This window comes from Bos indicus, chromosome 15, assembly GCF_029378745.1.
Source record: "Bos indicus isolate NIAB-ARS_2022 breed Sahiwal x Tharparkar chromosome 15, NIAB-ARS_B.indTharparkar_mat_pri_1.0, whole genome shotgun sequence".
NCBI classification, from domain to species: domain Eukaryota; kingdom Metazoa; phylum Chordata; class Mammalia; order Artiodactyla; family Bovidae; genus Bos; species Bos indicus.
In genome coordinates this window covers 47,150,842-47,174,118 of record NC_091774.1, presented here as the reverse complement: position 1 = coordinate 47,174,118, position 23,277 = coordinate 47,150,842, and the positions used below count along the sequence as shown (strand labels likewise).

The 23,277-nt window shown below is 49.0% G+C and overlaps 1 protein-coding gene across 3 annotated transcripts in view; it reads left to right on the top strand.

The window, feature by feature from the left end:
- DNHD1 (dynein heavy chain domain 1) overlaps window positions 1–23,277 on the top strand; it is a 63,518-nt gene that overhangs the window by 26,583 nt on the left and 13,658 nt on the right. For 2 of the 3 annotated variants that reach the window (XM_070803760.1, XM_070803761.1), the window contains exons 14-30: window positions 2,138–2,295; window positions 2,789–2,914; window positions 3,000–3,276; window positions 5,090–5,217; window positions 5,317–5,515; window positions 5,895–5,989; window positions 6,529–6,736; window positions 8,515–8,640; window positions 8,935–9,032; window positions 9,133–12,028; window positions 12,229–12,415; window positions 12,589–12,781; window positions 13,023–13,311; window positions 17,187–18,783; window positions 19,051–19,259; window positions 19,390–19,663; window positions 19,740–19,842. In XM_070803760.1, the coding sequence (XP_070659861.1) occupies window positions 2,138–2,295; window positions 2,789–2,914; window positions 3,000–3,276; window positions 5,090–5,217; window positions 5,317–5,515; window positions 5,895–5,989; window positions 6,529–6,736; window positions 8,515–8,640; window positions 8,935–9,032; window positions 9,133–12,028; window positions 12,229–12,415; window positions 12,589–12,781; window positions 13,023–13,311; window positions 17,187–18,783; window positions 19,051–19,259; window positions 19,390–19,663; window positions 19,740–19,842 (7,163 nt within the window). Of the gene's footprint in view, window positions 1–2,137; window positions 2,296–2,788; window positions 2,915–2,999; window positions 3,277–5,089; window positions 5,218–5,316; window positions 5,516–5,894; window positions 5,990–6,528; window positions 6,737–8,514; window positions 8,641–8,934; window positions 9,033–9,132; window positions 12,029–12,228; window positions 12,416–12,588; window positions 12,782–13,022; window positions 13,312–17,186; window positions 18,784–19,050; window positions 19,260–19,389; window positions 19,664–19,739; window positions 19,843–23,277 lie in introns of those variants that run through there. The other variant, XM_070803762.1, reaches the window with a different exon arrangement.

Sequence of the window (23,277 nt, the reverse complement as noted above, 5' to 3'; positions counted from 1 at the left end):
AGAGATTAGGTACTTTCAGACTCATACCCTCTAGGCCTGCTTGGTTTATGAAGGTGGGAGGCCTTGGAGCTGGGCATCAAAGTGCTTGCTTGCCTAGCTCTCCCTGCCTTTGCCCCTCCACAGATGAAAGCACAGGCTTCCTTAGGTATCTCCTAGGTGACAGAACTCCCTACTCCTATCCCCACCCTCCCTCCTAAATGTACAGAGGGTTCAGGCTGGCCAGGCAGAAGCAGGAGGGCATGTGATTGGCCTGCCTTCTTTCTGACCCTGGTTGCAGTGGGCTTTGCTCCACTCTTGCTCAGGAAGTCGGTGTTCTTTCTAATTTGTTGACTTCTTTGTCCTTAATCCAAGGTCAACTGACCTCTTTAAGAGGAACAGATGGAGAGAGAAAAGCGCTGGGTTCAGAACTGTGGCTCTGTTTTTACTGGTTTGCATGACTTCATATCACTGAGCTTGTTTCTTTATTTGTAACATGGACATAATAATGTAGCCACTCACTGGGTTATGGGAAGGAGGATTAAATGAGATACTATTTGTAATATTCCTAGCATTGAGTATGGCATGCAGCAAATGCTTAGTTTTTTTTTCGTTTCACCTTGTTCTCTTCTGTTCACTTTCATCCTTCTTTCATCCTTCTAGTCTTATGTATTTATCCTGCGACTTTGCTCCTCTTCTATCTGGGCTCCCTTTAATAGAGAATGATAATGAGTTGGCCTCAACAGAAACTTGAGTTCGTACTTTTCTCACCCATCTCCCTAACTCCACCACATCCAACCTGTCACCAAATCCTTTCCATTCTTCTGCCTCCTAAGTATCTCTCAAATGTCTTTTCTCATCCATCTCCAACTTGCAACCCGGAGGAACCCTGGTACTTTATCAGTCTACTGCTCCTTCTTACCACATGGTGTCACTGTTGAGCTCTTGGTCTTCACCAACCTGGTGCTGCTGCTCAGAAAGCAGCACCATTGCAAGGGTCCAGCTACTGTCAGAGGCCAGTGGGACAGTTTGGAAAAGGATAAGTTCACATCTTTGTGTTCTGCTCAACCTTGAGTACCCTTTGGAGGTTCTCTTGTCTTGGTTTTCTCAGTTTCATCTCTTGGTGCCAATTCCTATTGGTTACTTTCTTCAAAACCCCATCAGATCCATTCCTTGTATGTCTCAATTATATGCCCCTGGAACTCACTATCCTACTTTCCCTTGTCTTGGTTTTCTCAGTTTCAGCTCTTGGTGCCAATTCCTATTGGTTACTTTCTTCAAAACCCCATCAGATCCATTCCTTGTATGTCTCAATTATATGCCCCTGGAACTCACTATCCTACTTTCCAGTTGCAGAGATGCTCATGAAAGATGAGTCAATTTACTTTTAACCCTTCAAAGCATAAAAAATAACAAGATGGAGCCAGGCTGCCAGAGTTTGAATCCTTGCTCTACCATATGACCCATCATATTGGTATTATTCCTGTCCTTGGCGACAGTGGAGTTGTTCATATTGCCAAAGCCAGCTTCCAAGATTATCTTCCGGCTGCAAATCCACCTGACAGCTTGTTTTCTTTAATCCTTAAAAAACAAAAGGCAAAGTGCACACTCTTCTTGGTCCTTCTTCTGCTAGAGCAGATGCAGTAAGACTCCTCAGACAGAAACTGTTTATCTGGTGGGCATTCTGCTTATCAGGGACATGGCTTTCCCCTGCCTTTGCACATGCTTTCATCCACTGGGTGTGCCCCTGGGAGCCTTAACCACCTAGTGCAGTCGGCTCCAGTGCCCCCTGCCCTGAGGACGCCTTTCCCAGTCTCTGCAGGCTTCCTTCCTCTTCACTGAGCCAGGTTGAGGGCTGGCTGGAGAGCATTTATTGCACTGATACGTGATTGTCCATTTATATATTTGTCTCTACTGCCATATTGTGAGCCTCTCTGGGTGAGAACCTTTCTGTCTCACTCATCACCCTTGTCTGCTGGTGCCCAGCACGGGCCCCAGTGAACTGCAGCTAATGACACCAGGCAGGGGTCCAGTACGTGTTCAGTGACTGAGGGAACCAGTTCATGCTCTGGCTTCCCCTTCAAGCTGCTCTCACTCCAGCCTCCCCTGGATGCTCCCTGGGCACTGCAGCCCCTCACGCCTCACTCTCTCCTGTCTTCAGAATCCAAGCTGGTAAACATCAGGAAGGACATTCTTGAACAGGTACAGAACGAGTGCCAGAGCCGCAGTCAGCAGCTGATAACGGAGCTCACAGGTTTCATGAAGGCCTTCCAAACCATCAACTCAGACATCCACTCCATTGCATGGTGCTCCCAGAAGGTGGGCGCTCCCAATCCTTCCTCCCCGGCTTATCCAGGGCCATCCCGCTCACGTGCTAAGCACACTCCCTTCCGGTCTCTGCTGAGCTCCCAGTGGGGCTTGATGCCCTTAAACTGCATTCACCTGTGTGACCTGCCCTGGCCAGTTCTCATCCTGTTCACATGGCCCTCAGTATCCTTATGATATGGGGAGGCCCTGATGTGATGAGAGAGGGACAGTCCTGCTTTCAGAGACAGAGTTCTGCTCTCTGTATGCTTAAGTAGAGATCCATTGCCCTGTCCTCAGGGCAATGACTCGATGGGGGAGGAGCTGTGCTGTCTTCAGGGAGACCTCGGTCAGATGGGGGTCTGATCCTGGGCTGCCCTGATCTCGGTGGGTTAAAAGGCAACTGCTGGGACCTGGAGCCTCTAGCAGGAGGGAGTGCCCCTCAGGATGGGTGCAGAGAGATGCACAGGGCTATGAGGGTGCTGGTCTCATGCTGTCATCCCTGCAGCTGAATGAGGCCAATGAGCGGTACGCTGAGCTGGAGGAGCAAATGGAATACACACGGTCACTCTATGAGCTCATCCGCAACCACTTTGGCCTCTTCAGTGCTGAGAATGAGGCACTGGACATCTCGGTGAGAAGGCATCTCCTCTGCCCCTCCCGCTGCTCCTCCCCACCACCACCAGCTCTGCTTGACCACACTTCTGTCTGCCCCTCAGCTTATGGACACATGGGAGTCATTCCAGTATGAGAAAAGCCAGGCCTCAGAGTTCCTGCTCAGCAAGCGGCATGCCATCGTGCCCAAGCTGCAGCAGCTGATGGCCACGGCACTGGCGGAGCTGGAAGGCGTGATTGAGAAGGCCCTGTCTGGTCCGTTCATGGACCCTGCACAGGAGCAGAGGAGCACCGAGCGCCAGCTCATCTCCCTGGAGCGTCAGTACCAGAGCACAGTCAGCAGCCTCTGTGACCTGCACCATGCCTACACCACCTTCACTGGTACCCAGGGCCCCGCCCCCTCCGCCACCACCACCCTTGGGTGGTATGATCCTGGGTGGTGTGATCCTGGGTTGTGTCCTGGGTGATCCTAAGCAAGTCTTAGATTCACATACCTTCATTTTAGTCTCTTTCATTTGCAAAGATCGCAGGACAAAATCTAAATCCATTGGGTATGTCAAGTGTTGTGCTTAGGGTGGGGATAAACGTTGTGCTTAGATGGGAGCTCATGGTCTGGAGGAGAAAGCAAATAGGTGAGTGTTCCATCAGAATGTGATGGGATCGGAGGGCTAAAAGCCTGTGCAGAGAAATGTAAATGTGTTCTCGTCGTAGTCCTTAGCTGTTGTGTAGCCCTGTTCAACTCAGGCCTACAGCCGGCAGCAAGTCCCAGATAAAAACGGGTGTGGATGCTCCATGGCCACTGCTTCCAGCCAGTGTGGTGGAGAGAGGTGGCTGCTGAGGGCTTCCCTGGCCCCGAGGAGGAAAGCTGGACCGAATTCTTGGTCTTGGCCCTTCTGTGCAGTGTGCAGCTAGGCTGCTTCCCTTCTGCACTGGAAGGACTTTGTGGGCTGCAGGTTCTTTTCACAGGTGCGGTCACTTCTGTCGCTCACTTGTATCCTTTGCAAGGGCATATTGCTTCTGAGTTGACTCTTAGCCAGCTGCCAACTGTTATCATCTTTGACTGTGAGGTCCCCAATCCCAGGGAGGAGATGCTCTGGGACCATCCTAAAACAAGGGACTTCCTTTGGTCAAGTATTGGGGGACCCTCATCCCATGCTCTAGCTGATGTAGACCACAGACCTTGGCCTTTCCTGCTAGTGGTTGGATGTTTGTGGAAAAGTAGAGTAGGGGACTCTGGCCTTGTGGGGTTTTACCTGGAAAACTGTACAGCATTGATTTTATTTCCTTTTTCCACCCCTGTCTCTTCACCAAACTCCCAGTTTTTATTATTAATACAACAATCTAGGATCTTAGATCTAGACCATTAATGCTACAGTTTATTTTCTGTTCTGTGTCTTTAATTTTACTTGCTATCTTTGACATTTGCTTTGTTCTGTAACCGTGTTAACAACTATTTTGACATCTAAGGTTGCATGGTTTTGTTTACCCACTTCCAGTTTTAAAAATACCACATCTTTTTAGTTTTTTTCACCTCTTCCTTGGATGGCTGCAGTAACTCTTTGAGTAATTGTTTTTTTTTTCTAAGAAGGGAGTTGGAGGTGTTAGAATTTCTAAGGTATTTATGACTAAGAATGACTGTATAATGTCCTTATATCACAGCTTGGCTAAATATTGGATTCTGAAGTCAAAAAATTGGCTCCTCTGTCCTTGGGATTAAGAGGAGTCAAGAATGTCAGGGAGGGTGGATAGCAATTCTTAATGGGGGGGGGGGCACTGCCTAGGTCTCATTCAGAAACTGACGTTTGATCAAGGACTCCAATGTGGTAAGGGAGTGAGCCATATAGTTCTCTAGAAGAGAGTGTTCCAGAAAGAATGAGCTGCCAGTCAAAGGCCCTCATCAAGAGGGAGCAGGGCTGAAGTATCTGAGCAATAGTGAAGGGTGGTGTGGCTGAAGTGGCATAAGAGAGACAGACTCTAATCAGTAGAAGAGGACACCTTCCCTTTCATCCCTATCACGTTTTCCTAGAGTTTCTTTCCCTGGACTAACTCTCCCTTCGTTTATTGTACTGAACAGTTTTGGATACTATGCCCCCACCCCCCAACCTCGTCCCCTGCACTTTCAGGACCCTCCCTTCTGTCATTATGGGATCTTGACTGATCATGCCCCCACATGACCCCCGGGCCTATTCCACAGGGGACGAGAGTCCTGTGCCCTTGCCAGTCTGTGGGACCCGCCCCATCGTGCAGCAGCAGCACATCTGGCACCTGTACAGAGTCATCTCTGAAAACATCAGTGAATGGAAGTGCATGGCTTTTGCCAAGGTGCTGACGCCCTCCTTGGAGCCCCTGCCCCGGTGTAAAGCATTTCTGGGGCTAGGGGTGGGAGGGTCTCCAGCTGCCGGTGTGCCTCTCCCCCCACAGTTCAATCTGGCTCTGGCCCAGGAGAAGACAGACGGCTGGCTGACAGAGGCGGCCCGGGTAAGTGCGACCCTGGGGCTGCACAGCCCAGTGCTGCAGCGCTGCATGCACATGCTGGAGGAGTTTCGCAGCCTCCTTCCCCTGCTGAACAAGCTGGGCAGCCTCCAGGTGCAGAACCTCAACTGCCAAGCACTCCTGCGAGGTGGGTTTGGATAGAGTCAGAGGGCTGGGGGAGGGAAGGACATAGGGGTAGAACAATGGGACAACTCACTTCTCTATGGCTTTTTTGGAGAAGCATCTTTCCTCCCTGGGCTGCCCTGACCTTTCCCATGGACCACAGCCTCCTTCCGCTCACTGAGACAAGCATGTTTAACCTCCCACACTACCACGTGGATCCTCTCTGCTGCCCAGGGCTGGACTTAGGCTGGGGTCTTAGTTCTGGACTCTGAATTGTGCTCTGGACCTTGGGTTCTGGGCCCCTGCCTCTATGTCATGCTTTGAGATGTGCTGTCTGGGCTGGGCTAGGTTGGGCTCTGCCAAAGACCGAGTATTGCTCTGACTTGCTGTCCCTCCACCTCCAGCCTTAGGGCTAAGCAGTCTCTACAGCATAGAGCTCCTAACAGTGGGCCAGCTGCTCTCTTGTCCGCTGCTGGAGTTTACAGATCGAATCAATCAGGTGGGCCCTCCCCAACAACCCCACCGAGGAGGGGTAGCTCAAGCCCAAGGCCTGTTTGCTAAGCTCTAAAAGAGCTAGTTAAGACCCAGCAGCCCCTTGAGACAAGGGGGACAGCAGATATTGGTCTGTGGGGAGGGGGTTGAGATTGCTAGCCTCCTGGGGAGTATGGGGATCTGATGGGTGGTTCCAGACTCTCTGTGACTGAGAGTATGTCCCTCCTCTACAGGGGAAGGAAGTGGGTGGCAGCCTCTAAGTGGTGGGCACACAGGATGGCAGGTGTCCCCCAATACTTACCCTGTCCCCAAAGAGCATGAGTTGATTGATGTATTGTCTGCTCGGCCAGAGCTTTGCAAAAGAGTGGGTTTCAGGGCAGCAGCCCTAGGTCACAGTGTGATGCTGGCGGCTTGCCTTTGAAGCCAATGACCTCGGTCTCCCTCTCCGAGACCCGCTCTCTTCTGAGCCCTGGACCTCGAGTCCAAGCTCCAGGCTATCCCCTGAGCCATGCCCCAGTCCCAGCTCCTAAGTCTCCGCTCTTCCAGATCTGGAGGACTGAAAACATACGGACTCATGCCCACGAGGCGCTCCTGAGGCTGCGGCGGGCCTGGGAAGCACGCCAGCTGCGACTGCTCAACTTCATCCTGCATGTGCCCTACGAGTCCCCAGTCTCTGAGCGCTCCAAGAGGCAAGCAACCCGCAGCCCTCAGTGGCAGGTAGTGGGCAAGGACAGCGGCACCTTCATCCTCTCAGGTGAGGAGGCCCTCTTAGGGCTCAGTGATAGCCAGACAGGGTGAGGGGCATATTCATCCACCAAGTTCTGCCAGATCTGTCTTCTCTAGCCAGGGCCCCTGCCCTCCTGGACAGCCTGAGCCATCTGTCTTTTCTGAGACAGTATCTTCCATGCAGCTCCCACACAGTCTTAATCTTCTTGGGAGCCCCTCACTCCCTCTTTCCTGCCCAATGTCTGGCCTCTTCAGCAAAGGTCTCCCCTTTATGGTCACATCTCCACAGTGTTCAATGCTCTGTCCTCTAGGCTGCACCAGCTCATTCATTCCTTTGTCCTTCCCTCGTCAAACTCACCTGCCTCTTCTGAGCCAAATTCAGGAGACTCTTGAGATTATCAGACCAAAGTCCTGTCTCCTGTGAACTCCCAGACAGGGACAAGAGAACAGAGATGGGTGTGCGATGGAGCAGTGAAAAAGTAGAAGTGAAAGTCGCTCAGTCGTGTTTAACTCTTTGCGACCCCATGAGTGCACAGTCCATGGAATTCTCCAGGCCAGAATTCTGGAGTGGGTAGCTGGTCTCTTCTCCAGGGGATCTTCCCAACCCAGGGATTGAACCCAGGTCTTCTGGTTGGCAGGCAGATTCTTTACCACTGAGCCATCAGAAAGAGGAGCAACTTGAAACAAGCAGGAGACTGAGAGAAGTCTTCCGATTCCTTAGGAAAAGGCCTCACGCTGACTTCTGAAGGAGTACAAGTTTGCTAAACATGCAAGGGCAGAAGGGCTTGCTGGACAGAGGGCGCAGTGTATGTCCAGGCACCGAAAATGGAATAATTAGGGAACTGCCAGTAAAGGAGAAATCCTCTTATCCGGTCTAATTAAAAACAGCCAGCGGATTCAAAAAGTTAGTTAAATAGGGCAATCAGTCATAAAATATGCATACATGGCTTAAGATTTTTATGTTAGCTTAAATCATATAATGTACATGTATTTACTAACCTTTTAACCTGAGGACAAGAGCTTTTCTTTGATTTGCAGTCAACTGATAGAGGTTCCGCACTGCCTTTGTAGTATTAATACATTGTCTGCTATTTCCACTTTCCATTTCTGAAAGTTGAGAAGTGACACGAGGACACTTATGAAGCTGAGTCCAGAATTTTTCTAGAGTTTTATTATAATTTCACAGTTTAAAAAAACTGACTTGTCTATACCTAATTTGGGCTTCCCAGGTGGTGCTAGTGGTAAAAAAAAGTCCACCTGCAGTGTAGGAGATGTAAAGAGACGTGGGTTCAGTCCTTGAGTTGGGAAGATCTTCTAGAGGAGGGCATGGCAACCCACTCCAGTATTCTTGCCTGGAGAGTCCCTTGGACAGAGGAGCCTGGCAGACTACAGTCCACAGGGTAGCAAAGAGCCGGACAAGACTAAAGCAACAGCGTGGATACCTAATTTAATATCATGCCTTTATTTTTTCATAGTTTTCCTTTACTTCTGAAGGCTTCCATAGTTTTTATAGAACCAGCAACTCTTTCCCCACCTGTATTTCACTGATTAACATAATACTAGATTAAATTCTATAATTAAAATATAACTCACATAATAAACAGAACTCACATAAACAGTTTTGCAAACACACTCTGACTGTTGGTGAGCATATGGTTCAACTAGTGGAGGAAAAAATGTTTATATCTTCCAGAGAATAGTTTGAGATCTGTGCGTTTCAGCGTGTTTTGGGTATCAGTCGCCTGCGCCCTTGCCCCATCTGACTGCTAGCTCAGCTCAGCTCAGCTCAAGTCCACTCTTCCTTAGATTACAGCAGACTGCAGGACTCTATCCATGAAAGCCTTCAGGTGTTGTTCAAGATCCTGGCCATCCAGAAGTCAGGAGACTTAAACAGAATTGCTCTGGAGTGGGTGACCATCATGCACGGCCTGAGTGAGTGCAGGCCTCTAGCTGGGCTCATAGGTGGGACCTGACGGGAGATGACGGGGAGAGAGGTGCGGGCTGGGGAAGACAGAGTGAGCACCACCTTCAGAGCCATTTTTTGGGCTAAAGTGACCAGGTCTTTATTCACGTTGCAGGTTTTCTCTTCTTCGTGCAAGGTCCCGGGGTCCTACTAAGCAGCTTTTTGGGGGGTAGGGTGCCCCAAGAGGGCAGGAGGAGGCTGGTCCCTCTTGCAGAAGCTAGAACCCTAGTCTCCCTCCATTGTTCCCCTGACTGCCCTCACAGGTGCCCTGCTGCAGGTGTGGGTGACTTTCCAGCAGAAGTGGATCTTCCTAAATAAAGTTCTGCATGAGATGCAGATCCAGTTTCCGAGTCCTGAGCTGGTAGGGAAGTGGGTGTGGCAGGGTGGACCAGTGCTGCTGAGCAGCAGGGCTCTGGGTCGGAGTGGGGGCGCTGCCCTCACCTTGCCCTCTCTTACCACAGAGCACCCGTTTCGAGGCCATGGATGCGCAGTATCGGACCCTGATGCAGATCTCTGTAGCTGACCCCCTGGTTCTGTCACTCATAGTGCCCAGTGCCAAGCGGAACCCTCTTTTCCAAGGCCAGCAGCTGCAACAACTGCTGCAGGAGGGTTCCATGGACCTGGAGGGCATCATCATGGCACTGGAGAGTGTGCTCTATGCCGTGCGCGCCCACTTCCCCCGCCTCTTCTTCCTCAGTGACAGTGAGCTCGTGGCCCTGCTGGCTGCCCCACTGGAGTCCTGTGAGGCCCAGCTGTGGGCTCGACGCTGCTTTCCTCACGTGCATGCCGTGAGCTTCGAGTCCAGTGAAACTGCAAAAGGCACGGATGACCCGGAGTCAAGCCCAAGCATAGAGACTCAGGTGGAGGCACTCGCGGTGTTCGGGGTGGGTGGGGAGGAGGTGCAGCTGCGGGGGCCCCTTCCTCTGCATCCCGATCTCCCCAAGTGGCTGGCTTCCCTGGAGGAGAGTCTGCGTTTGGCACTGGTGCACAATCTGCAGGACTGCGTGGCTGCCCGTCTTGCTCTGGGCCCGTCCCTAGACAAGGCCTTCAAGCAGGAAAACCAGTTTCCCCAGGAAAGCCAGTTGCCCGTGAAGATGTATGTCCAGCACTGGCTGGACTTAGTCCAGGCCTTCCCATGGCAGTGTGTGTTGGTGGCGGAGGAAGTGGTGTGGTGGGCCGGCATGGAGGAGGCTCTGCTTGAAGAGAGGACCCTGGCCATGGTCCCCATGCATGTGCGCAAGCTAGAGGTACTGGTGCATTTTCTCCGGGCCCAGAGGGCCTCTCAGGGTGAGCAGCCCCTGCCCTCTGTCCGCCAGACCAGCCTGCTCAGTGCCCTGCTTGTCATGGCGGTGACCCATCGGGACATATCCCAGCTGCTGCAAGAGCACCAGGTCAGTGGATTGACAGACTTCCACTGGGTCCGCCAACTCAAGTATCACCTGGGTTCCCCTCACACTGCTCCACAAAGCCCCCTGCAGGGTCTCAAGACTGCTGTGTCTACTGAGACCTTTCTGTCCCCAGCTGCATGCTGGATAGATGTGCTGGGTCGATCTTTCTTGTACAATTATGAGTACCTGGGTCCCAGACTGGGGTCCCTACCCAGCCTGCTGCCTGAGCGGCCAGCCCTCGTGCTGTTATTAGCCCTGGAAGAGGTGGCCTGCGGGACCCTACTGGGCCCCAGTGGTGTGGGCAAGGCAGCCATAGTAAAGAGCCTGGCCCAGGCCCTGGGGCGCCAGCTGGTGGTGATGCCCTGCTTGCCGCAGATGGAGGCCCGCAGCCTGAGCAACTACCTGAATGGTGCCCTGCAGGGAGGTGCCTGGCTGCTGTTAGAAGCAGCTCAGCACTTGCCCCTTGGCTTGCTCTCTGCCCTGGGCCAGCGCTTGGCCAAACTGCGCCACCTGTATGCCCCGCTGTACCAGGAAGCTTCCCGAAGTACCAGCACCATCGACCCCACCCACCCCTGGCTCCTCGGCAGCAGCTTCTTTGAGAGACATCATGTGGATATGCGCCTTGGCTACGGCTGTCTCCTGACGCTGCGGGCCCTGAGCCCTGCCATGCCTGCCAACCTGCGCCAACTGCTGCGGCCCGTGGCGCTGACCCTGCCCGACCTGCAGCAAGTGGCAGAGCTGACCCTGCTGGGTGCAGGGATCCGGGATGCTTCCCGCATCGCGACCCGCCTATCCAAGTTCTTCTCCCTAGAGCGTGAGCTGGTGTCTGGGCCCCTGCCCTGCCGCCTGCCCCTCCTCAGGAAAGTGCTAGAAGACACGATACAGGCTCTGAATGTGACCAAGGAGGACCCCGAGTCTGAGCAGTCCCGCAGCCTGGCCACCATGGAGGAGGCCACCCTGCTGCGCACCCTGCTGCGCTCCCCACTGTTCAGCCTCCTGGAGGGGGCCCATCTGCAGGACCTCCAGAAGCTGCTCTGTGGGCTCTTTCCCACCGCCTCCCAGGTGCTGGCAGAGCCTGTGACCCCCAGGCTGAGGAAGTCACTGCTGGTGGAGGAGTTACGGCAGGGAGGCCTGCATCCCAGCCCTGATATTTTGGGGTCCCTAGATCAACTGAGCCAGGCCCTGGGCCAGGCCTCAGGCATTTTGCTCCTGGGCCCAGCAGGCAGTGGCAAGACCATGTGTTGGCACAGCTTATTTAAGATCCAGAATCGGCTGGCGGCCATGGAGGACCCCACAACCCAGAGCTGCCAGCCTGTGGAAATTACTCACCTGTATCCAGGCGTCCTCAGCCCTCAGGAGTTCCTGGGATGGCTGGAGGGCCCCTGCTGGCACAATGGTGTCTTCCCCAGGCTGTTGCGTGAAGCCAGTCGGTGTAGGACCGTGGGCCCGAGGGGGCAGGTACAGGAATCAGTGGGGATTCATCACTGGATAATATGTGATGGAGCTGCCAGTTCTTCCTGGCTGGACTCTATCACTTGCCTCCTAGGTGACCCCCCACAGCTTAGCCTCCCCAATGGTCAGCAAATAGCACGACCCCCAGGTACTTTTCTTTTGATGGAAATGGGCGATACCACAGGCATGTCCCCCACAGTGGTGGGCCGTTGTGCCCTGGTGTGGTGTGGGGGGGAGCAGACTTGGCAGGGTATACTGAGCGTCCTGATGGCAGCCTTGCCCCGTGAGTACCGCCTGCAGCCCCAGACTGTCACTGAGCTCAGCCACCTGGCTGAAGGGCTGGTGCCCGCAACATTCCAGTTCCTCACTTGCCAGGGTGTTAGCTCTCTGCTGCAGGTACATGGACAGCGGGCCATTTGCCCAGGTGTGGCTGAAGTCACCAGCCTGGCTCGCATCTTGCGTTGTCTGCTCAACCCATACCTGCGCATAGATGAGGAGGAGAAGGCACATATCCCAGGTAGAGGCAAGGACTGATTTGAGAGCTATATGGCCTTGAGGATAGAGGGGATATAAGCTGAAGCTTGTGGCCCAGGTTCTTAGGTGGACTAGGGTCTTGGGACTGAAAGTGAGAAGTGATAGCCAACCTCTACTCTCTTTCCCACCCCCTCCTCTTTTTTCCTACTGGGGCTCCTTTCCTGGCCATGGTGACCTTCATAGAGGACCTCAGCTATAGTGATTCAAAGTGTATAGTGGCTCGAAGCATCAAGGCCTCAAAAAACAGCTGTCTGCACCAGAGCCAGATTGACAGTGATGCCGTGCCTAGTAAGCGCAGGGAGCACTTGCTGGCCATCAGCAGCTTTCTTTTTGCTGTGATCTGGGGCTTCGGAGCCCACCTTCCCTCCAGGTATCTACAGGGCTGGAGGGGGGAAATGGAGAGGGCGGAAATGGAATGACCCATGGGTGTCCAAACCCTGGCGCCATTGTTGGAGAAGGGTGGGGTGTGTGAGTGTATGGAAACTGAGTGTAATGGAACTGTTGTAACCATATGACACTCTCACCGTATGTTCATTTGAGCAGGCTCTGGCCCCTCTATGACACCTTCCTGAGGGATTCTATTAGTTGCCTCTCCAACTACTGTGAGCTGCCACCCTCAGACTCGGTGTTTGACCTACATGTATGCCCCGAAGATGGGACACTGGCCCCCTTCACTGGCCAATACCTGGGCAGCCGCATCAAGGGAACTCAGGGCACCTTCTACCCTTCTCCCCAGGTGTGAGGACAGTGGGGCTGAAGCTGGGGTTGGGGCTCAAAGAGATATCCTGGGTTGTACATGTCCTCGGCATAGCCGAGGGCTGCCTGCTCCCATTCCTTGAAACGTTTTTAAAATCACAAGAATACATGAAGTGTTCTGCAAATACAACTTTAATGTAAGCCTCCTAAGACCTTTACTTTCAGCTAGATTACTGTGCTAACCAGGAGCTGCCACAGTAAGCCCTGCTCCTGTCCTGCAGACTGAGCGGCTCTTGTACGTGGTGGACCTGCTTCTGTCAGAGGGACACCCAGTGCTGCTGGCTGGAGAGGCAGCAACAGGGAAGACAACCTTTGTGGAAGTGCTGGTGGAGCCACAGCACCCTTACATAAACAGCCCCGTTCACCCCGCTGTCAGTACCACCCACCTTCGCCTCCTGCTGAGCCGGGAGGTCCAGGGGCAATCACAAGCCGGCCCATGGACTGCGCGGCACCTGGATTCTAAAGGTTTTCTCCTCTTCCTGCTGGAGGATCTGCACCTGGCTGCTTCCGGTGAGGAGTCGGGAGGGAAGGAGTCATCGTCCTTTCTTTTGACTCTAAAATCCTTAGCTGTATTTATCGACTCTCAGACCTATATCTACAGTCCAGACTTGAGTGTTCCATTCTTAATATCTTCTTAGTCTACATATGCTCACTGAATAATCTTGTCCCTTGCATCCCTTGCAGTATTGACCATATTGACATTTAGAGAACATTATATCCACTGACTGCAAAATGTACTTTTTTTTCAAGTGCACATGGAACATCCACCAAGATAGACCTTATGCATAAAATCAGTCTCAACAAATTTCAAAGGATTAACTTTTACAGAATATTTTCTCTGACTTTAGCAACAAAAACCAGTAAGATACTAGAAATTCCCCAATTTTTGAAATTAAACAGCACACTTCTAGATAACTCACGCATAAAAGAAGAAACTCAAAGGGAAATTAGAAACTATTTTGAATTGAATAATAATGAAAACACAATATATCAAAATTTGTGGAATGTAGTTAAAGCAGTGCTCAGAGAGTTTACACCTTTAAATTCCTAATTAGAAAATAAGAAAAATTTGAAACCAGTGATCTATATTTTCAGCTTAAGAATCTAGGAAAAGAAGAGCAAGTTAAAATACTTAGAAGGAGATAAATAATAAAGATCAGACCAGCAATCTATGAAATAGAATAAAAAGCACAAACTATAGAAAATATCAGCAAAGCAAAAATTTAAAAAGATAAATGAATCCCTAAGTAACACAAATCAAGAAATAAAATAGGAAATATAAATGATCAATATCAGGAATGAAAGAGGTTTTATTTTAAAGATATTAAAAAGAATAACAAGGGAATATTGTAGAAAAACTTATAGTAATAAATTTAGTAATTCAGATGCCTTGAAAAACACACCTTATCAAAATCTAACTCAAGAAGAAAAAGAATAGGAAAAGAATAGCCCTATAGATCTATTAAAAATTTGAATTCATAATAATAAACATTCCCAGTCCTGGATGGTTATTACACAGTTCAATTATATCCAATATTTAAGAAAAAAATGGAAACCTACAGTTTTTCAGAAAATGGAGTAAATACTTTTCAACTCATTTGATAAGGCCACCAAACCCTAATACCAAGTTCTGAAAGATATTTCAAGAAAATAAATTATAGGCCATGATCTTTCATAAATATAAATGCAAAACAAATCCTCATGAGATATTAAGTAAAATTTAGCAACACATTATCATCAAGTGGGGATATATCTCAAGAATGCAAGTTGACTCAACATTCAAAAATCAATTGGTATAATGCATGACATGAGAATAACGGAGAAAAGTATAAGATCATCCTAGTAGATAAAGAAAAAGCATTTGATAAAATTCAACACTATTTATGGTAACTCTCAGCAAACTAGGAATAGAAAGGAATTTTCTCAATTTGATGAAGGATATCTATTGGAATCTATAGCTAATTACATACTTAATTGTGAAATATTGAACATTTTTTCCATAAGATCAGTCACAAGGCAAGAGTGTCCACGCTCACTGCTGCTTTTTAATAGTGAACAGAGACTGCTATCAATACAATAAGAGAAAGAAGGAAAAGCCTTTAAAATTAGAAAAGAAGTACTATCTCTACTAGCATATAACATGATTTACTACATGGAGAGTCCTAAGGATCTACCAAAAGCAAAAACAAAACTACAGAACTATCAGAATAAATAAGTGAATTTAGCAGGCTCACAGCATACAAAGTCAATCTATTGAAATCATTATTATTTCTACATCCTAATGACAACCAGAAATTAAAAATTTAAGTATCATTTAAAATATCATGTAAAAGCTTAAAGTATTTAGGAATAAACTTAGTGAAAGATACACACTGAAAATTGCTAAATACTGCAGAGATAAAAGAGAATTAAGTAAATGTAGAAATATATCATGTTCTTAGATCAGATGAGTCACCAGTGTTAAGGTGTTCCTTCTCCCAAACTGATCTACAGATTCAGTGCAGCCCCAGTCTAAACTAGAAAGTCTGGTTTATTTTGTATTTTTTTTTTTTTATTTTTTAGAAACTGACAGACTGTTTCTGAGACTTACATGGAAATGCGAAAGACCTAGAAGGGCCAAAACAACTTTGAAAAATAAGAAAGTTGGAGGGCTTAAACTAGTGACTTTAAGACTTACTGTACACAGTTACAGTAATCAAGTAATAAATACCAATATCAGTATAAGGACATGGATACAGCCTAATGGAACAGAATCATGAATCTGCTATATGGTCATTTATGGTCATTTGATTTTCAACAAGTGCTCCAAGATAATTCACTGGGGGAAAGTATAATTCTTGGGGTAGAAACATCTGTATGTATGTGTGAGGAAAAAAAAAAAAGAATCTTGAATCTTACCTCACAACATTCACAAAAATCAATTATAAATAGATTATAGACAAGTATAAAAATTAAAACTATAAATCTTAAAAAAATATTGAAGAAAAATCTGTGTGAACTTGGCTAGAAGCAATGATTTCTTAGGATACAACTATATTTCACCAAAATTTAAAACCTATGCCCTTCAAGAGACACTTATGAAAACGAAAAAAAAAAAAATCCATAGAAAAAATTCAAGATACATATATCTAACAAAGCTCTTGTACCTTGAAAACATAAAAAAGCTCTTACAACTCAGTAAGAAAAACTCCATTTAAAAAATGGACAAAAAACTTTGAGTAGACACTTTACAAAAGAAAAATATGTGAGTGACGAATAGCACATGAAAATGTGTTTGATACGGTTATGCATCAGTGAACTCCAAATGTAAAACCTGTGAGACAGTACTTCACACCTACTGGAAAGATTCTAAGTAGAAAGACTGATAGTAATTGTGAAATGTGGAGCAACTGAAACCCTCACACTTTGCTGGTAGGAAAATGATACAACTATAGGGGGAGAAAAAGTGTGACAGTTTCTTCCCTATTTAATGTATGTTTACTATATGACCCAGCAGTTCTGCTCACAGGTATTTACCGAAGTGAAATGAAAGCACGTGTATGTTCTCAAATAGCCTTGCACATGTATGTTCATAGCAGCATTATTCTGAATAGTCAAAACCTCAAAACAACACAAAAGTCCATCAGTGTCAGTGGATCTACAAACTGTGATATTTTCATCATGGAATATCACTCAGCAAGGAAACAGAACAAATCACTGATACACGCAAAATAGGATGAATCTCAGAATCACGCTGAGTGAACGAGGCCAGACGTGGTAAACCACATACTGTATGATTGCCTTTGTATGAAGTTCTAGAATAGGCAAAGCTAATCCATAATGATAGACGTCAGATCAGATAGAAATTCCTGGGACGGTGTGATAGGTGATTGACTGCAGCGGGGCAGGAGGAAACTTTCTGGGGTGATGAAAGTGTCCTAAATATCACTGGGGTGCTGGTTACACGGACATATACATTTGTCAGAAGTCACTGAACTATCTACAATGTGTACATTTTATTTTATAGAAATAATTTCTCAATAAAGTTGACTTTATAAAAGCCTGCATGAGATATAACTCCATTATCTTTGACTGTAGTGACTGCACTTTTCCCTCTACTGTGGTCAGATCAGGTTTCCAAACCTTTCTGTTCACTAACCTTCACTTAATGAATATGTAATTGGTCTTAGAGGTAGGATTCAGGGAAGAAGGAAAAAAAAAAATCACTCACTTCTAGGGAGAGAGAACAATGTACTCAGACATGACCCAGTCCCAACATCCCAGATGCATAAGCTTCCTCAGAATCCCACGTGTGCCAGGAGCAGACCCACAGAGGCAGGGAGAGGAGGAGCAGGGTGACACTGTTGTTCGGCCTCACGCAGGTTTTCTCTGTTCATGGCCCCCAGACCCAGAGAAGAGCTGTCAGCCACTGTTGGAGACTCTGCGTCAGGCCATAGATGGCACTGTGTACACCCACAGCACCTTGGAGCTGCAGACGCTGCAGCCTGGAGTCAACTTCCTGGCCACTGCCACGGTGCCAGGCTTCTGTGAGCAGCTGCTCTGCCCGCGCCTCTCTCGGCTCTTCACAGTGCTGGCCCTGGGCAGTGTGACCCAGGCCACGCTGCTGAGCAGGCACATGCCCAGCATACAGGCCTGGCTTGAGCGCTTCCCCTCTGTGGAGCGGGAGAGTGTTCTAGCAAGAGCCCTGGTTCGGGCCTCATTGGAGGCCTGGGAGGCAGTGGGCAACTGCTTTATGCCCTCACCCCTCCGCCCACACTACCGCTTCTCCATACATTCTGTGAGCCAGCTTCTGGGCAGCCTGCAGCTGCTGCCCATCAGGGTGGGCTCCCGGGGTTTTGTGGACTGTCTCAACCATCAAGAGCACCTGCGCCGCGTGTCCGGCTTACGTGGCACCCGCCTGATGATCATGATGGCCACGCGCAACATCGTGCGCCTCTGGTTGCATGAGGCACAGAGAACGTTTTGTGACCGGCTGGACAGCCTCAAGGAACGCTCCTTCTGTGCCAGACTGCTCCTAGAGGTAGCTCAGAATGTCTTCTGCTGTGGGCCAGCACCCCAGAGCCTGGGCAAGGGTTATGAGGAAGAGGAGGAGGAAGAGAAGGTGCCTGAAGTGGAATCTGAAGGGGAGCTGGCTCAGTGGGAGGACCTGAGCAACAGCGGGAGTGAGACGGAGGAGGAGGAGGCCCCGTACGACCTTCCGGTCATCACAGGCTCACCATGCAATGATTCAGCACCACCCGTAGCACCAGTAAGGAAGATGACCATAGGAAACATGAGTCAGAAGATAAGCCAGGAGGAAGGCACAAGGACCTCCAGCTACAAACTCCAGCCAAATAAATCTAAGAACTTGGGTCAGAAGGCAGCCCAAGAAGACATGGTCTCACCCTTGTTGCTCCCAATGCTGCTACTCCGGCCCCAGGAGAAGCCCTCAGACCTGGTCTTCAGTCAGGAACTGATACTAGAGTCCAACTCTGAGAGCTCCAACTTGTACCTGGAACGCCAGTGGATGAGCCTGGAGGAGCAGCTGGCCACCTCAGCTGCTCAGCTGCGGCTGAACCCCCACCTTGCCCGGTGCCACTCGATGGCCCGGCACGTGGCCCGCCTGGTCCGGGTGTTGGCCAGGCCCCAGCAGCATGGCCTCTTACTCGCAGGGGCTCAGGGGACTGGGCGCCGTACTGCCATCACTCTGGCTGCTGGCATTTGTCAGACCCGCCTCTTCCGTCTGCCGTGTGGATCAGAGGAAGCCATTCTCCGGTGTCTAAGGGAGGCCAGCTGGCATGCTGGCATGTTAGGCCAGCCAGTGGCCCTGCTGGTGCCCAAGGGTGTGGATCTTACTACCTTTCATCGCCTGCTGGCCCTGGCAACCTCAGGCAGTTTTCCTGACCTGTACACAGAGGCAGATCTGGAAAACATTGAAGGACATCTCCCCAGGGACAGCCTTAGTGTCAAGCAGAACATCAAGAAGGAAATTCTGTGGCAGAGGTGAGGCCAAGACCCCCAAGCCAGGGGTCGCTCTGCTCTGGTTCCACCCTGGCCAAAGGCCAAAAGCCCCCACAAAACTTAAGGGCTACTGAGGGGGCACGGAAGAGCAGGGTTGTGGGGTCGGGTTGGGGTGGGGACCTGTGGGCAGACAGGGATGAAGGAGAGGACGGCATCACAGAAGAGCAGGGCTGAGGGTCGGGTTGGGGTGGGGACCTGTGGGCAGACAGGGATGAAGGAGAGGATGGCATCAGAGCTCCGGCCCCACAGGTTCTGCCATCAGGTGCGGAGTCACCTGCACATGTTCATCCTGATCGGAGATGACCAGGCCCGCAAACAGCTACCCTCCACCCTTTTCCTGAGGCTCCTTCAACTGGCCATCGCCTGCACTGACCGCTATGAACCCTGGGACCAAGACTCCCTGGTCGCTGTGGCCCAGCATCACCTGAAGGGCGCTGAGAGCCCACCCCTTGATAACGGTGAGCCCTCCTTACCTGCCCTCACCCCTCATCTAGACCAGGTTCTAAAGAGGACTGATACTTGGGTCAGTCTCTCTCTAGAACCTGGTTGAGCCTCCCTTCACCTTTTCTGCCCTCCTTCCTGAGCAAGGAGAGAGGGTCCCTTTCCTTTCTTCCCCTACAAGCGCACAAGTCCAGGCTAAAGTCATGCCTGTTGCAGACTCCTTGAGGTTCCCAGACATCCAGGCCTCAGTTCCCAGCGTGGCCAAAGCCATGGCTCTCATCCACCTTTCGGCTGCCAGCTACCAAGGGCACCTGTGCCCTGAATTGTCACTCGTCACTCCCAAGACCTTCCTGGACTTCCTGGACACCTTCGTACTGCAGCGGCAATGGATGACCCTGCACATTAAGAACAGGGCCCAGCGGTGAGTGACCCCCATTCCCTCCCCTGTATCTCCTTCCACTCCCTCAGGTCCACTCACTGGCACACTGTGTCTTCAGGATACAGAATGCCCTGGAAAATCTGAAGATGCTGATTGAGAAGCACAGTGCCCACACCACCCTGGTCTTCAACTTGGAGGAGCAGCTGAAAGGCTCCCATAAGGTAAGGGGGAGAGGAGTTTGAGGCATGTACAGTAGGTCAAAGCAGGAGCCCAAACAATGACTTTGCAGAAACCAACCAGACTGAACCTTAGTTCTGGTCTCCTGAGAGCCCCTCTTCCCCCAGGGGCTGTCTCTAATCCCTGCTGCCTCCTCCTCTAGAGCTCAGGCTCAAACTTCCCTGTGGCACATCTGAGATCAGGCTGATTCCTCTAAATGCATGAAACCCAAGTGTCTGCTTCTGGTTGTCCCTAGTACCTTGACTGTGTGAAGTTCAGTATGCTCCCCAAGCTCTGCAGAGATTCCCATTGGGGATGGGGCAGGATTACATCCTCATGGTCCCCTCTCACTTTAATCCTCTTCTCCTGGATTCTCTATTGCTCACTGCTGGTTGGCACACCTCTTGTAGCTGTCCTCTCTTCCCATACCCCTTTGTTCCTGCAGCATGTCCTTCCACAATACACCAAATATACAAATTTATACACTCTGTATACAAAAATGGACACTGTCAGGTACAGTGGGGAAATGCAGATGGGTGATGGCAGTGGGGGCAATTTACATTCTCGAACAGAACCAGAAATAGGTTTAAATGCTTTACTAGATCTCAGTTTTCCTGTCACCTTCCTCTACAGGGCATTTCCTAGTGACAGAGTTTTCTCTCCCTGTCCCATCTCCACGGCACTGCTCCCAATGCTGTTCAGTCACCCTATTTTTCCTTTAGCGCTTCCCAAAGGCAATGCTTATGTAACAAGAGATTTTTTTCCCAGTCCTTACTCTAAATCCTGTTGCTTTCTTATACAGAGCAATTTCCTTCTTTGAATAAGCAAACCGCTCATATCTAGCTAAAATTGGTAGCAGTGGCATCATTACATGTTCTGTAGTCAAACACTCTTAGTTAAAAATGCTTTCCTAAAATAGACATTTTTTTGGTTTTTGTTTCATTTTTAATAAGAGGAATTCTGATATTGCATTTTTTCCCCTTTCCTGCTTACACAAAACTTTGATGAAGGTTCAGGAGTAACTACAGTGAGATAGTTACTAGTGATCAGTCCACAAGCAGATACTATGACTTGCTTTCTCCTGGGGTTTCAGGTCTTCCAGCTCCCCATGCCGAACCCTCCTCTTCTGATGGGTCAGGGCTATCCTTCGGCGTGGCACAGCCCCAGGGGCATGGCTTACACAGTATCTCCATACGTGGTTTTCATTGTGTCCTGTGGAGTCCTCGTAGTACTGTTGCCCGCCTACCATTCACCATGGAGGATCACTAGCTTAGATTAAAAATTAAGACTCGGTTGAGATGCAAAAAATTAAGAAGTTCATTGATGAACGGGAGTCCTCTTTCCCATGATTTCCAAATTCCAGTTGTCTATCTCAGGTCTTGCTTTTTCTCCAAATGATTAATACCAGGGATTTTTTATATAGTTTAGGGGAGCTATTATTCTCTGATCCTTGGATCAGAACATAAGAAGCCCAAAGCTGGATAAGAGATGTTCATAGTCTCAGGGGCATTCACTTAACAGCCATAACCGTGTGTACTTGTTTCAGTTGCCCACTGCAGGAAATGGCACCGCCCTCCACTTAGTCACTTAAGCTGAACCCCAGGAGTCATCTTGGACCCCTCCATCTCTTTTCCCTTTCATATTCAGTTGGTTCATATATTTATGACTGTGCTCAGCAAAGCTTAATTGAATTCCGTATTTTTTGTGTGAGCACTCATTAATACTTTTGTGCATATCTACATCTATCCTGACTTCTTCCCTCATGGCTCAGTTGGTAAAGAATCCGCCTGCAATGCAGGAGACGTTTATGTTTACATCTGCTGCTGCTGCTGCTAAGTTGCTTCAGTCGTGTCCGACTCTGTGCGACCCCAGAGATGGCAGCCCACCAGGCTCCCCCGTCCCTGGGATTCTCCAGGCAAGAACACTGGAGTGGATTGCCATTTCCTTCTCCAATGCATGAAAGTTAAAAGTGAAAGTGAAGTCGCTCAGTCGTGTCCGACTCCTATCTAGGTAGATAGAATTCTCACCTCCACTTTCCTAAGGAGGCCATTCTTTCTTCTATTTTACAGATGAAAAAACTCAGATCCAGAGGGGTTAGGATGAGGATTAAATGAGGCCTTTACATGTAAAGTACTTCAAAGTGCTGGCACGTAGCAAAAGCCCAATATGTCATCATGTACTGATGGTAGATGGCCTCCTGATAAAGACAGGCGCTCTCCTTGTCCTTCATGGTACCTAGTTTGCTGGAAGATATAGGCTCGTGCAAGTAGTTACAAAACAATGCATTATGACAGAGTGAGTCCAGGATGCTCTGAAGTGTCAAGAAAGACTTCCTAAAATTGTATAAGTCTTGTGTTGAATTGGTTCATAGTGCTTTTTGGGACTACTGTATCCTTATATTTCTCTGTATAATTATTCTATTAATTTTTGAGAGCTTGATGTTGAACTCCAACTAAAAATCTTAATTTATCTACTTGAAAAATAATTGAAATATATAGTAGAACTATATGTACCATTGTTCTGTATTTTCCAAGTTTCTGGTAAATGTGTTATCATCTTTTCATAATTAAAAAAATAAAAAAGAAGTAAAAAAAAAAAAAAAAAAAAAAACTTCCTAGAGAGAGCATAGTACCACACTGTGTAGCACAGAGGCATTGGTAAGCACCAAAAGCATTCGTTAAATATGTAAACACAAGGATGAAGTACATCAAAGTTGATACCTGAAGGTCAGGTGAGATTTGGTATGAAAGGGGGTGGGAAGAATGTTGCAGGCTGAAGTAACAGCAAGTGCAAAGGCCCAGAAGCAAGAGTGTGTGTGCCAGGTTGGAGGAACTGAAAGTCAGGAATGGCTGGAGAGCACGCTGCTGGGAGAGGAAAAGCAAATGATGTTGGAAAGATGAACAGAAGCCTCCTGGTCACGGAGGTACTGTAAACCAAATATAACAGCAGCGAGTGTTAAGAGACATGATGATTTGATATTTGCCTTTGAGAAAACCAAATAGGCTTGCAGCATGAAAAGCAGATTAGAGGAGGGGGAGTAGGAGTTAGGAAGCCAGTGCAAAAGATCAGGAGTGAGAGCGCGTGGGTGTGAGTCATGGTTTTGGGGATGGAAGTAGACATGAGAGACATACTGCAGATAAAACAGAAAGGCCTTGCTTGAAGATGGGTTTGATTTGGGGGACTAGAAGAGGTGGAGTCAGGGTAACCATCAGGTTTCTTCCTTGGGAAACTTGGATGTATTTTGCCACAGATCTCTGAGGAAAGAATACATGAAGAGATGAATAGGATTGTAAGAGATCTGAGGAGCCATCACCAATACATTCATTTCTGAATATGTGGAGTCTGAGGGGTCTGTGAGACACTGAAGAGGAAATTCCCACTAAGCAGATGGATATGGAGGTGTGGGTCTTGGGGAAGAATCTGGCTAGATATAAGGATTT